Raw genomic sequence first — 13,753 nt, 5'->3', positions numbered from 1 at the left:
ATTCTGTATATTTGGAGGAGACAGAAGAAAACTCTTCATTTGCAGTCTCTCATACTGATTTATGTCAAATTAAGTCAGTTAATAAAAGTAATTTATAGCTTTCCTATCTAAGGATCCAAGCTGCTTTGTAAAAGTCTCTGAGCTTTTCCCTCTGGGAGAGGGAAACTGAGTTTATCATCAGATGTCTCTGACATCAGTCTCTCCTCCTGGACTACCTTGCACCCTATGATCAAATTAATCTTCCCAATGCATGGCTCTAGTTATAAAACAATCCTAACAAAGAAACCATATTCCCCACCAAAGTTAAAGATTTTGTCTGTCACTCATGGTCCTTCCATGATGTCACCCTTTTACCTTTCCATACTTACATTATGTTGCTCCCTTTGTGTACACCAAGTCAGTGATTTTGGGAGTTTGTCACTGTCACTGACTGACTTTAGAGTATTAGGATGTAACTGACATTCAATGTATCAGTCACAGATTCGGGCGTTAACTTTCCTGTGACTTTTCCTTTCTGGTTTTAAAGGTACAATACAATAAAATGATTTATAAATGCTAAATCTGACCCTTAATATATAATGTTTTTCATCTAGTCAGCATTCTTATTAAACCAAGTTTATCCTTCTAAAAATAAGAAAGTGTGCTAACTCTTTATGATAAAGTATTGCGAGAGAGATAAACAGCACTTTCGTAACGGGAAGACCTATTAGAGAACTATTTTCTCCACAGCATTCATCTTTCCCCATAAACAAAATATTTACAGTGTATAATTATTTCTCCCGAGTTTCAAAGACTCAGGAGAAAGATACTAGTTTTATTTTTATACACAAGTGGAACTTGTAATAAACTGCACTATCTTTTTCAGAGTATGTAAAACAAGATATGTTTAGAAATAGGCCACCTGGATCTTTAGCTAATTTCATTTAGGCTAATGTCTCCACAGCTTCACCTTTAACCAAAAGTGATTTATGTACATAACCAATTTACTAACTTGTCAAGGTTTCAGAATTACAAATTAATTTCTACTAAAAGCAAAAAGATGAACTGTGACATGAGTAAAATTACTTTAAAATAAATGCATAAAATGTATAAGCATATCATTTTATTTTCATTTAAGCCAACTATGCTGTAAGCTATTTAGACAAGATGTATGATTCACATTTTACACTTTAATACAAATTTCAGAACATAAAGTATATTTTCTATTTTTCAAATCCGTATTTTATCTTAAATACAATATTTATAAAACAAACAGCTCCTGCAACAAAACATTATTAGAAGAGTTAAATTATTTATTAAAAAAATTTTTTTTTAGAGACAGGGTCCCATTCTGTCACCCAGGTTGGAGTGCAGTGGTATGATCACAGCTCACTGTAACATCAAATTCCTAGGCTCAAGTGATCTTCCTGCCTCAGCCTCTTGAACAGCTGGGACTACAGGCATGCACTACCATGCCAGGCTTTTTGTTTTTTAAATAGAGGCAAGGTCTCATTATCCTGCCTAGGCTGGTCTTGAATGCCTGGCCTCAAGTGATCCTTCTGCCTTGGCCTCCCAAAATGCTGGTATTACAGGCACGAGCTACCACATCTGGCCAAAATTATTTTTTAATGGTTGTGGTGGAGCCAATTTTCCTCATTATGTACCTACAGGAAATTAGCACACTCTCACAGTTCTTGAATACAACAAAGAATGTGGTAATGATGAGTACATACTATATATAAATTCAGCCAAACATCCACATCCAAAATTTAAGACTGACTTTTGATTTTAACCTAAAATTTTGAACATAAAATTTAAAATGCCCTCCAAACTATCTTTCTCTTAGGGTAGCCATCAATCATCTTCTTTCTCAATATAGGTCTTTGTATTAACCCGCGCCATCTGCCTGGCCAAGTACCTGTCTCTAGCTGACATTACAGTTTCTTCATTGTTCCGCTTTGCAAACTTGCTCACTGCCTCAGGTGGTCTGTCTGGTTCTTTACCCTTCTCTTGCCTTTCCTCTGTGAGTCTGTGTTTTGTTCCCAGTGATGATTCAGAATTAGAGGCTTTCTCCTGGTTTCTTTCTTTGTCCTTTGCTATGTTTCTCATTTTGTTGGATATTTCTTGGTCAAGAAATGTATCCTTTGCCCTAGAATTTGGGCTGCTTTCCTTTCTATCTCGATTTCTTTCTGAAGATTGAACACTTACTTCTCGTTTTTCTCTATCTCTGTATTTATCATTATTTTCATATCTTTCCTTCCTTACTTTCATATGCTCTTCCTTTGCTTTGCTTTTCTCTTCCTTCTCTCCTTTCTCACTGTGTCGGTTCTGATCATTTTGTTGTCTATCTCTTTCTTGTTCTCTTTGGGAATATTTCTCCCTGTCTTTCTCCCTTTTCCACACTCTGTCACTTCTTTCTCTTTGGTCCCTTGACCTTGGTTTATCTTCCTGTTCAGGCCTCTTCCAATGGGAATCTCTATGACTGGCCTCTCTGTGCCTATGAGAATCCCTTTCTTTCCAGTAATCACGGTCAGTGTAATGGTTCTCCTGGTCTCTGGATTGCTTCTGTTGGTGCTGATCTTCCCTTTTCTCATGTCCTCTCGATGTTCGTGATCCTTTCGTGTGGTGTCTGGCACTGTGCCCTCTTTCTTCACTAGGTGACCGAGAGTGGTTTTGATTCCTGTGGTGCTTGGAGTCATTCTCAGGAGTCTCTATGACCTTTTCCCTTCTGCAGTTCACTCTAGTTTCTTCTACTTCATCATCCTCACTGCTCTTAGCATCAAAGTCACTGTCCGCATCTGGGTTTTTCTCTACTTTCACATCAGTTTGAAGAATGCATTTCTCCTGTGGTATTCTGCTTTTTGAACTTACTTCTTTGGAGTAGCCCCTTGATTTTTCTTCCTTTATACCAGATCTTAAAAACAAAAAAACAAAAAAGGGCAGAAAAAATGCCACATTATCAGTTGTAATAAGCGAATGAAGGGTTCATATAATTTTTATCAATACTCAAATCAATACACCTATAGTGATATACACTATCTGATTATCCAAATGCAAAAAGGTCCTGATGTCTATGCAAACTAGTAATTTCAAATTCATACCATTCAGAACATGTCCAATATTTGTAGAAGTGAAAAGAGAAAATTAGCCCTTGTCTACTATATTACTAGAACCTACAGGCAAGGGTTCGTACAGGTCTTCATTTTTTGGTAAGCCTAAGACAAAGAATAATTGGGAAAAGTAAGATATGTTCTGAATCTAAGTTCTGTTTTCGCAACATGAAGCTTAAGTTGTGACTCTTAGATTTTTTGTTTCCTTTCTTATTTATTTTGAGACAGTTTGTCACCCAGGCTGGAGTGCAGAGGCACAATCTTTGTTCACTGCAACCTCCGCCTCCCAGGCTCAAGTGATCCTCTCACCTTAGCTTCCTGAGCAGCTGGGATTCCAGGCCTGCACCAACACGCCCAGCTAATTTTTGTATTTTTAGTAGAGATGGGTTTCACCACATTGGCCAAACTGGTCTCAAACTCTTGACCTCAGGTGATCCAACCACCTCAGCCTTCCAAAGTGCAGGGATTACAGGCGTGAGCCACCATGCTCGGCCTTTTTCTTTTCAAAAAATTATAAAAATAGTCCTAGAAATACATGAAGATAATCTCTGCACAGCAAAACAGTGGCAAATATAATCCTAAATATTTACTCTCTCTCATGATGAAAAACGCACTAGTATCCTGATATACTCCTTGGCACCTATCACAAAATGGAAATATATTAATTTGTCCATTAGAATCAACAGCACTAAAATTATTTATATTACTTACGTTGTTCCAGCTGGCAAGTACAGTTAACTCTGTACTATTCACACAGTGAGTATAATGTAAATAAGAATCACTCAGTGATTCTTACTAATCACTTACTAACCACACTAATGCTGCAACAACTTTGGTTCTCCAGGAATTATTGGCAGAACTATCTTGGCTAAAGGACCCACTAACAGTTAGGAATTTGATTATTAGACTCTGAGAAGTACAACTATGTCAACAACATTACAGAGTTTCCAGATGAAACTCTAATACAAAGACATAATGTATAATTTCCATCCAAAACCTGAATCTTCAAATACAGTTTCTTAGGTTCATACTTCTCACCAATTTTATAATCAAAACCTAGCAGCGCAGGGAGGGAGTGGGGCATAAACTTCCTCTCCTCACCTTAATTTTATTCTCCTACCTCTTCCCTTCCTTAGCAACACGGACTCAGATCTACTCAGAACCGTTTCTGTTAATTTTTTTTTTTTTTTTTTTTTTGCTTAGGACAGACTCTTTTATCTTCAGCTACATACTTATGGCATAATCATCTCACCACTCCTGTAATACCTTATAACTTTATTCAAAAATCCTCTAATCCTTTACCTTCTAGACCAGCACTAATAGAAATGCCTCAAGAAATGGTAATGTTCATATCTGAGCTGTCCCAGTATGGCAACCATCAGCCAAATATGGCAACTGAGTATCTGAAATGTGGCCACTGTGATCAAAACTTTAAATTTTATTTACATTTTTAATTTTATTTTATTATTAATTAATTAATTAATTAATTTATTTTGAGACAGAGTCTTGCACTGTCACCCAGGCTGTAGTGCAGTGGCACAATCTCAGCTCACTGCAAGCCCCGCCTCCTGGGTTCATGCCCTTCTCTGGCCTCAGTCTCCCGAGAAGATGGGACTACAGGCTCCTGCCACCACGCCCAGCTAATTTTTTGTTTTTGTATTTTTAGTAGAGGTGGGATTTCACCATGTTAGCGAGGATGGTCTCGATCTCCTGACCTTGTGATCCGCCCGCCTCGGTCTCCCAAAGTGCTGGGATTACAGGAGTAAGCCACCGCGCCCAGCCATTTTATTTTATTTTTTGAGATGGAGTCTAGCTCTGTCGCCAGGTTGGAGTGCAGTGGTGCAATCTCAGCTCACTGCAATCTCCGCCTTCCGGGTTTAAGCAATTCTCCTGCCTCAACCTCCCGAGTAGCTGGGATTACAGGCATGTGCCACCACGCCTAGCTAATTTTTGTATTTTTAGTAGAGACAAGGTTTCACCATGTTGGCCAGGATGGTCTCGATCTCCTGACCTCATGATCCGCCCGCCTCAGCCTCCCAAAGTGCTGGGATTACAGGCGTGGGCCACCATGCTCAACCTACTTCATTTACTTTAAATTAAGTAGCTACACGTGACCAGTGCCTACATACTGAACAGTGCTGTTCTAGCCCCTGATATGTAAGTCTTACATTTTATGAAGGCTGGGTCCTATTTTTGAAAATAAATCACTTTCCTTTTTATATACTATCTGAACATGTATATAAGACTTACATTGTAGACACCTAATTCTTTCCAAATTTCTCCTTAATTCTGACAGCAAAATCATTTTAAGGTACCAAGCACCAATCATTTTAAGGATCATGAGGAATACCTACATTCTTATTTAAAAAAAAAAAAAAAAAAGCAGCCAGGTGCAGTGGCTCATACATGTAATCCCAGCACTTTGGGAGGCTGAGATGGAGGGATCACTCAAGCCCAGGAGCTCAAGACCAGCCTGGGCAACATAAAGCCCCATCTCTACAACAAAAATACAAAAAGAGGCTGGGCGTGGTGGCTCACGCATATAATCGCAGCACTTTGGGAGGCCAAGGCAGATGTATCACCTGAATACATCAGGAATTCGAGATCAGTCTGGCCAACATGGTGAAACTATCTCCACTAAAAACACAAAGATTAGCTGGGCATAGTGGCATGCACCTGTAGTCCCAGCTACTCAGGAAGCTGAGGCAGGAAAACCGCTTGAACCTGGGAGGCAGAGGTTGCAGTGAGCTGAGATCGCGCCATTGCACTCCAGCCTGGGCGACAGAGCGAGACTCCATTCCATCTCAAAAAAAAAAAAAAAAAAAAAACCAAAAAACCAAAAAAAAAAACCAAAAAACACAAAAGAAAATTGGCTGGGCATGATGGCTTGCACCTGTAGTCCCAGCTACTTGGGAGGATCATTTGAGCCCCTGAGGCAAAGGTTGCAGTGAGCTATGACTGAATCACTGTACTCCATCCCACCCTAGGCGACAGAGTGCGACTCTATCTCAAAATAAAAAAAAGAAAAAGAAAAAAACCACAATTTGATTTTGCTTTCCCTTGAAGATTTTGCTCTCCCTTGTTAAGACTTGTAAGTCACTTAAAAATTCAGAAACTTTATACATTAAAAGTCTGTCTTTGGTTTTACAATAATATTAAACTCAATCACTGACTATGTTTTAATGTAACAATTTCTGTGAACTGCAGAATAAAAATGATCTTAAACTAAATCTGTAGGTTTTAAAATCAAGAAACGGCAAATTTCTAGCCATTCATTCAATTAGGTAAGGCTGGCTGACAACACAATATGCAATGTTGTAATCTTCCATCTTTCAGAGGGTTAAAATGACCCCACAACCACAGATTATTATAACAGTATCTTTCTTCAAAATATTTCATATACATCATATACATCTCCTCACCTGGCTTCACGAAAGCTGCATTTAGGTACTTCCTCTTCACCAACTGCTTGATTTAATAGGTGCCTATAAAATCCACTGAGATCTCTCTGCTTGGTTACATCCAAACATGCTAACAGAGGGAAAGCAAAAATTAGAATATATTCAATAAGGCACAGTGCAGTTTCATTTTACAGACGTAGAGTATATAACATACAGTGTGTAAACTATTCTCTGGATCAGGATTTGGCAAACTATATCCTACAGGCCAAATTGGGCCTGTTGCCTGTTTTTATATCCTACAGGCCAAATTGGGCCTGTTGCCTGTTTTTGTAAATACATTTTTATTGAAACAAAGCCCTGTTCATTTACGTACTGTCCAAAGCTGCTTTTGTACTACAAAAGCAGAGCTGAGTAACTGCGACAGAGATCACACATACAAAAAGCCCTAAAGTATGAATACGATCTGGCATTCATAAATATGAATTTATAAATTTAAAGTCTTAAAATATAAATACTAAAATACTATCTGGTCCTTTATAGAAAGACTGCTGACTGGCACTCTAAACACATAGTACATGCTTAGACAGAATGTTACAGACTTGGTTTTCTTCTGCTTAAAAGCTGAAGAGGCCAGGCGCAGTGGCTCACACCTGTAATCCTAGAACTTTGGGAGGCTAAGGTGGGTGGATCATCTGAGCTCAGGAGTTCAAGACAAACCTGGCCAACATGGTAAAATTCCGTCTCTACTAAAAATATAAAAATTATCCAGGTGTGGTGGTACATGCCTGTAATCCCGGCTACTTGGGAGGCTGAGGCATAAGAATTACTTGAACTCGGGAGGCAGAGGTTGCAGTGAGCCAAGATCACACGACTGCACTTCAGCCTGGGCGACAGAGCGAGACTCTGTCTCAGATAAAAAAATAATAATAATAAAAAAAGGCTGATGAGCATTTGTCAATTAAAGCATTTACAGGGCTGGGCATGGTGGGTCATGCCTGTAATGCCAACACTTTGGGAGGCTGAGGCAGGAAGATTACTTGAGCCCAAGAGTTTGAGACCAGCCCTAGAAACATAGTGAGACCCCACCTCTACAAAAAATACAAAAATTAACCAGACACAGTGGTATGTTCCTATAGTCCTAGCTACCCAAGAGGCTGAGGTGGGAGGATCACTGGAGCCTGGGAGGTCAGGGCCGCAGTGAGCCATGGCTGAGCCACTGCACTCCAGCCTGGGTGACAGAAACCCAGTCTCAAAAAAAAAAGTATTTTATAAATACATACTCTACTTAGATCTTGAGACATAATCATGAGCAGAAAGCACTAAAGCATTAAGATATTCTTAATTCATCCAATTTTTATTCTTTCTTCAATTAATGTTATTCTTTTTCTAATTGCCTCATTGATGCTCCTTGAGTGGTGTTACTCTATTATTTTCTCATTCCAGAAAAATGTAACTAGGGTTTAAAATTATATTTATATTGTTTCTGACAAATGCCATGGTGTTATACTTTGTAATAAATGTTTTTACATTTCAAATCATGTTCTAAGGCAAAAGCCACAAAATGAGAACTAAGTCTAGTAGAAATAATAGTTACTGAAGAGTTCAACTGTGTTTTTAAACTTTCCTCTCTGTTTTATAGTACTATATAATACCATATTTCTCATGTCTTGAATTCCTAAACATAAATTATGATCACAAATTCATAACCCAAAAATTCAGTGACAGAGCAAACAGCTAACCACAGGGTAGAGATTCTGCTACTGTTTCCTTGTGCCTTTCCCACTCTTTCATGTTACCTTCCAGTGCAGCAGCCCTCTTTTCTCTTTCTTCTTCCTCAGCTCTCTCTTGCAGTTTTTTCTTATATGCAGACGTCACAAATGCTTCTTTATCATCAAACTCTCCCTTTTCCATTTCTCGTTCTCTCTGGATTTTCTTTTCCATTCTTTTTTCCTGTTCCTTTTTTCTGATCTCAACAGCTTTTAGCAAGTTGTGAATATACTTGGGCTAAGGAAATAAAAAAGATTTACGAAAAGAGTAAAAAAATAGTAATTGTTAATATTACAATTTTTATAATGAATTCATTAAGATAGAAATGATCAGCCCAAATAAGATTGTCTTCCCTACATTCAATATAAACTTACTAGCAAGATTAATATTGAAACTGTTTTCAATAAAAATTTAGGTGTAGCAGAGATAGAAATTGTTTATAATGTCATTTAACTTTAAAAAAAATCAAACTAAATATAATTTTTTTCTTTTTTCTGATATTCTCTTAATTAAAAAAAAATCAGAAAAGTTCCTGCTAGTTTTTCACATTTAGTAGAAATATGACTATTTAAAATAGTAGCTTTAATATAATTTTATACCATCACTCTACTAGTAGGTAACTGTCAGATGCAAATGCCCTTAAAATCAGCCTGTGCTTGTGAAAGAACAAGAGTTGATAGAAAGAAAATCTGAACTTATTTCAGTTTTTCCCCATCCCACATTTTTTTCTCACTGAAAATAAAATCATGATAGGTGCAGGCAGATGATTCAGTTACCAGCTAGGAAGAAATAAAAAAAATGAGAGGATAATAAAACAAAAATAAACATACACAGGGCAGGAGCAGTACAAATTTGGTACACTAGAATTCTAAGGAAAAGTTTCCAAAAAACTATTTGCAAAGGTTTCAAAGCAAAAAACAAAATTGTTAGATAATTCACTTGGCCTGTTAGGATAATACACGTAGTACTTCTTGAGTTCTAAGATCAAATCTATAATATCTGGAATTAGGGACTCTTCACACTTCACATACCTAAAAGCTTTTTCTCAGATCATTCTCATGTTAAAATAAGATTAAAACACAAAATGTAGGTCAAGGTCAAAGAAAGTGTGTTATTTCAGCTAACAAACCTTTCGGTCTTTCCCCAAAAGCAATTTGGGATTATTTTCCTCCTTTTTTTTCTGCATTTCATCATAAATACTGTCATATTCATACACAGTAGCATCTTCTGCAAGGGCCTTCTGGATTTCCAGTTTGGTCTTAAAAAAAAAAAATTAAACATGTTTCAAAAATATGAGCCAGCCAATAGATACAACAAAATCTATGTTTTTTGAGAATGGTTCATAAATTGAAAATATATCATAAAAATTACAATCACATTTCAGATACGAAATATGAATAAATTCTGGAGCCAGGCTGCCTGGGTATGAATCCTGGCTCTACACTGACTAATTACTCTGGGCAAGTTTGTTTATAATCTTTTGGTACCTTAATTTCCTCATCTAGAAGGGAAAGAATAATAATTATCTTTACATTCTAAGCTGTTATAATTAAATGACTAAACTTAAAACACTTAGAGCCTGATAAAGAATAAGTATTCAATAAACATCAACTATTATTATCATCTATTCATTTGTATATAATTATCCACATCAAAAGGTCAAAAGGTACGATGGAAACACCTAACCTTGGTTTTGACAGACCTGTATTATATACTAAACTTTCATTATCATTTTTAGAGTTGTCAAACATAAAGTCTCTGCCTTTATCATGTTCCTTCCATCTTAAATGATGTTTTTTTCTCCTCTTTCAAGCTATCAAAATCTTATCCAGTGTTTAAGGGCCAGTCCTACTTCTTCTTTGAGCCCATTTCTGAGGCCTCTAACCCCCAATGATTTTTCTTCTAAACACTGAGGAACATTCTATTCTGCAATAATTAGCCCTTAATAATACACTATATATATTTTTCTTTTTTTTCTTTTAAGAGATGGGGTCTCGCTCTGTCGCCCAGGCTAGAGTGCAGTGGTGCAATCTTGGCTCACTGCAACCTCTGCCTCCCAGGCTTCAAGTGGTCCTCCCACTTCAGCTGCCCAACTAGCTGGGACTATAGGCGTGTGCCACCATGCCTGGCTAATTTTTATATGTTTTGTAGAGACAGAGTTTCACCATGTTGCTCAGGCTGGTCTTGAACTCCTGGGCTCAAATGATCCACCTACCTCAGCGCCCCTACAAAGTGCTGGGATTACACGCCTGAGTCACCATGCCAGGCATGGGTGTTTTCATTTCCTGTTTTACAAATCTTAGCCTTTTGCCCCCAGTTGTAAATTCCTGAAGTACAGAGTCTATACACTTTAACTTTTTCCTGAATTGCTAGATTGGCTAATGTAGAACCCAAGAGGGATCCTTTTTAAGTGACAGGATGATGTAATTCAAAAGAATCTATCTGATAGACTCGGGTTTTTACATACCAACATTTAAACTGTGAATAATGCACATGCTAACTGAAAAACCTTTTTTCTAGAATATTGTTTAAAATATTAAGAAATTCATTTTTTTCACTTCTCAACCTTTAGAAAGTGAAAGATTCTCCTGCCTAGATGTTGAAATGGCACTCCTGCTCACTCCCCAAAACCAGCCTGGATAACACAAAAAGGGAAACATGGAATCTAAGAAATAATCACCACTACAATAACAAAAAGCAAGGGAAAAGGGAGACTGAGGGCTGTTTTTTTTTGAGACGAAGTCTCTCACTGTTGCCCCGGCTGGTGTGCAGTGGCGCCATCTTGGCTCGCTGCAACCTCCGCCTCCCGGGTTCAAGCAATTCCCCTGCCTCAGCCTCCAGAGTAGCTAGGATTACAGGTACGTGCCACCACACCTGGCTAATTTTTTGTATTTTTAGTAGACATGGGATTTCACTATGTTGGTCAAGCTGTTCTCGAACTCCTGACCTCATGATCTACCCACTTCGGCCTCCTGAAGTGCCGGGATTACATGCGTGAGCCACTGAGCCCGGCCAGGGCTGTTTTAAACTGATGACATGCCTTTGTATATGTTGGGAGGAGAGCTGTAGGGGAGCACTTGAGTAGGTATGTTACTATTAACTATGTTGCAACATAAATAAAGCAAAAACTGAACAGATATCCAAGGAAAAATAGACAAATCCACAATCACAGCAAGAGATTTTAACATATGCCTCTCAGTAACAGAATGGACAAAAAAAAAAAACCCACAAAACAAAAAAACCAACCAACCAACCAACAACAACAACAAAAACACAGTATGAATATATATGGATTAACACAACTGGCCCAATGGCACATACAGAACATTTTCTTTTTTCTTTTTTTGGGGGGGGTTCAGAATCTTGCTCTGTCGCCTAGGCTGGAGTGCAATGGCACCATCTTGGCTCACCGCAACCTCCACCTCCTGTGTTCAAGTGATTCTCCTGCCTCAGCCTCCTGAGTAGCTGGGACTACAGGTGCACACACCACCAGGCCCGGCTAATTTTTATATCAATACAGAACATTTTCAAACACAGAAGAAATATTTATAAAAACTGACTATATACTGGACCATAAAGTAAACCTCTACCTGTTTTAAAGGCATGAAACAATACAGTGCAGTGTCTTGGAACCCAAAATAATCATGTTAGGGACTCGGTGTGGTGGCTCATGCCTGTAACCCCAACACTTTGGGGGGCCAAGGTGGGCGGATCACCTGAGATCAGGAGACCAGCCTGGCCAACAGGGTGAAACCCTGTCTCTACTAAAAATATAAAAATTAGCCAGGCATGGTGGTGCACACCTGTAATCCCAGCTATAAGGAGGCTGAGGCAGAAGAATCACTTGAATCCAGGAGGTGGAGGTTGCAGTGAGCCACTGCACTCCAGCCTACGTACAGAGCGAGACTCCATCTCAAAAACAAAAACAAAAACAAAACAAAACAAAAAAACCCCAAAAACAAACAAGCAAAAAAACAAAGTAATCACATCAGGAATGAATAACAAAAAGGTAATCAAAAACCTCCGTTATGTTCAGAAATTAATAATACATGGGTCAAACCAGAAATCATAATGCAAATCAGAAAATGTTTTGCATGAAACAACAAAAATATTGCCTATCAAAATCTATAAGACGCAGCTACAGAAGTACTTAGAGGGAAACATATAGCATTAAATGCATATATCAGAAAAGAGAAAGAACAGAAAACAGAGCTATGCACCCATCTCAAACAGTTAGAAAAATAACAAAATAAACCCAAAGAAAATAGAATGAAGAAAACACTAATCTGTCAGGACAGAAAATGAAGTAGAAACAAACAAAATGTATACAGTATTATATTAGCTCATAGTATAAGGCTCGCCAAACCTTGGTATTATCAGACTTTTTCAATGTGGGTAATTATAGTGAAAGAAAAGGAAAACTACCCTATTCTGCCCAGTCTCACTTATGACGCAAAAATCTTCAATACTTAAAAACTCTCAAAAACTTCAGTAAGCCAAATGCAACAATATAAGAAAAGGATAACATTTTATGCTCATGTTAGGTTTATGCCACTTATGTGAAGTCACAGCAATTGATTTTCTAAAGTTAAGCTGACTTCACATTATTGGTATAAAACCAACATGGTCATGAAGTAGTATTCTTTCTGTATATAGTTTACCATTTAAACAAATAAACAACAAAACCCTCAAACTAAGAAAACAATTTCCTTAGATTAGCATCAAATATCTACCAGAGACCTACAGCAAATGTTTTATTTCCTGATGACATACTGAAAGTTTTCCCAATGAAATAGGGAATACGACAATAATGTTGCCATCATTGGTTCTGTAAACTTGAGGTTCTGATAAAAGAAGAAAAAAATCGTTTAAAGTACCCCATTTTAAAGAGCACTTTCTCTAAGATTCAGTAAATGCAATCAAGCTAGTATTCTTCATAGTAAAATGAAAAATAGCTTCAACTGGTATGGATAAAGACTCGACAAGCTGAATCAACCAAGTGGGGAACAAATGGAAGAGTATGTAATATACATGTGAGAAAAAAAAAAAACAGCAGAAAGCAGGTGAAAGGTATAACAGTTGTAGCAGCATTCCTAATTTCCAAGCAAACTATGAAAAAGTCTCACTAAACAGATAAAGTGTCTTGAATAAGACAGAGTTAAGAATAAAATTAGATTTGGGATTAATGCTTTAAGTGAAGAAAAAAAGGCAGCATAAAAATGTTAAAATAATCCTGGAAAACAAGATACCTGTATTATCGTGGATAAGTTACCCAACTCTCCAGAACTAAGTCTCCCATTTACATAGTGAGGAAGTTGAATTTAACGGTCTCTCCAAAATTCTGACTCAAAGCACTACAGTGTTTATATTAAATAATCAGTTTTTTTATGTTTTATGTGTATATTAAATCATTCTGAGGCTGCTGAGTTACACATTATATTTCACTGTGAAACTCTTGACATTATCTTAAAATGACTAAATATATCCTTCTGTGCT

At 37.5% G+C, this 13,753-nt stretch overlaps 1 protein-coding gene across 14 annotated transcripts in view; it reads right to left on the bottom strand.

Annotated features, from left to right (window-relative positions):
- Positions 1-1,087: 1,087 nt before the first annotated feature.
- Positions 1,088-13,753, bottom strand: part of NSRP1 (nuclear speckle splicing regulatory protein 1) — a 67,500-nt gene continuing 54,834 nt past the window's right edge. For all 14 annotated transcript variants that reach the window (XM_065531149.1, XM_065531153.1, XM_074018938.1 and 11 more), the window contains 4 exons: positions 9,387-9,515; positions 8,287-8,494; positions 6,512-6,620; positions 1,088-2,893 (listed from right to left, as the gene is read on the bottom strand). In XM_065531149.1, coding sequence (XP_065387221.1) covers positions 1,834-2,893; positions 6,512-6,620; positions 8,287-8,494; positions 9,387-9,515 — 1,506 coding nt within the window. In that variant the 3' untranslated portion in view covers positions 1,088-1,833. The remainder of the gene's footprint in view (positions 2,894-6,511; positions 6,621-8,286; positions 8,495-9,386; positions 9,516-13,753) is intronic.

This window comes from Macaca fascicularis, chromosome 16 (assembly GCF_037993035.2).
Source record: "Macaca fascicularis isolate 582-1 chromosome 16, T2T-MFA8v1.1".
NCBI classification, from domain to species: domain Eukaryota; kingdom Metazoa; phylum Chordata; class Mammalia; order Primates; family Cercopithecidae; genus Macaca; species Macaca fascicularis.
The sequence above is the reverse complement of the archived record's forward strand: the minus strand, read 5'-3'. Positions and strand labels throughout refer to the sequence as shown.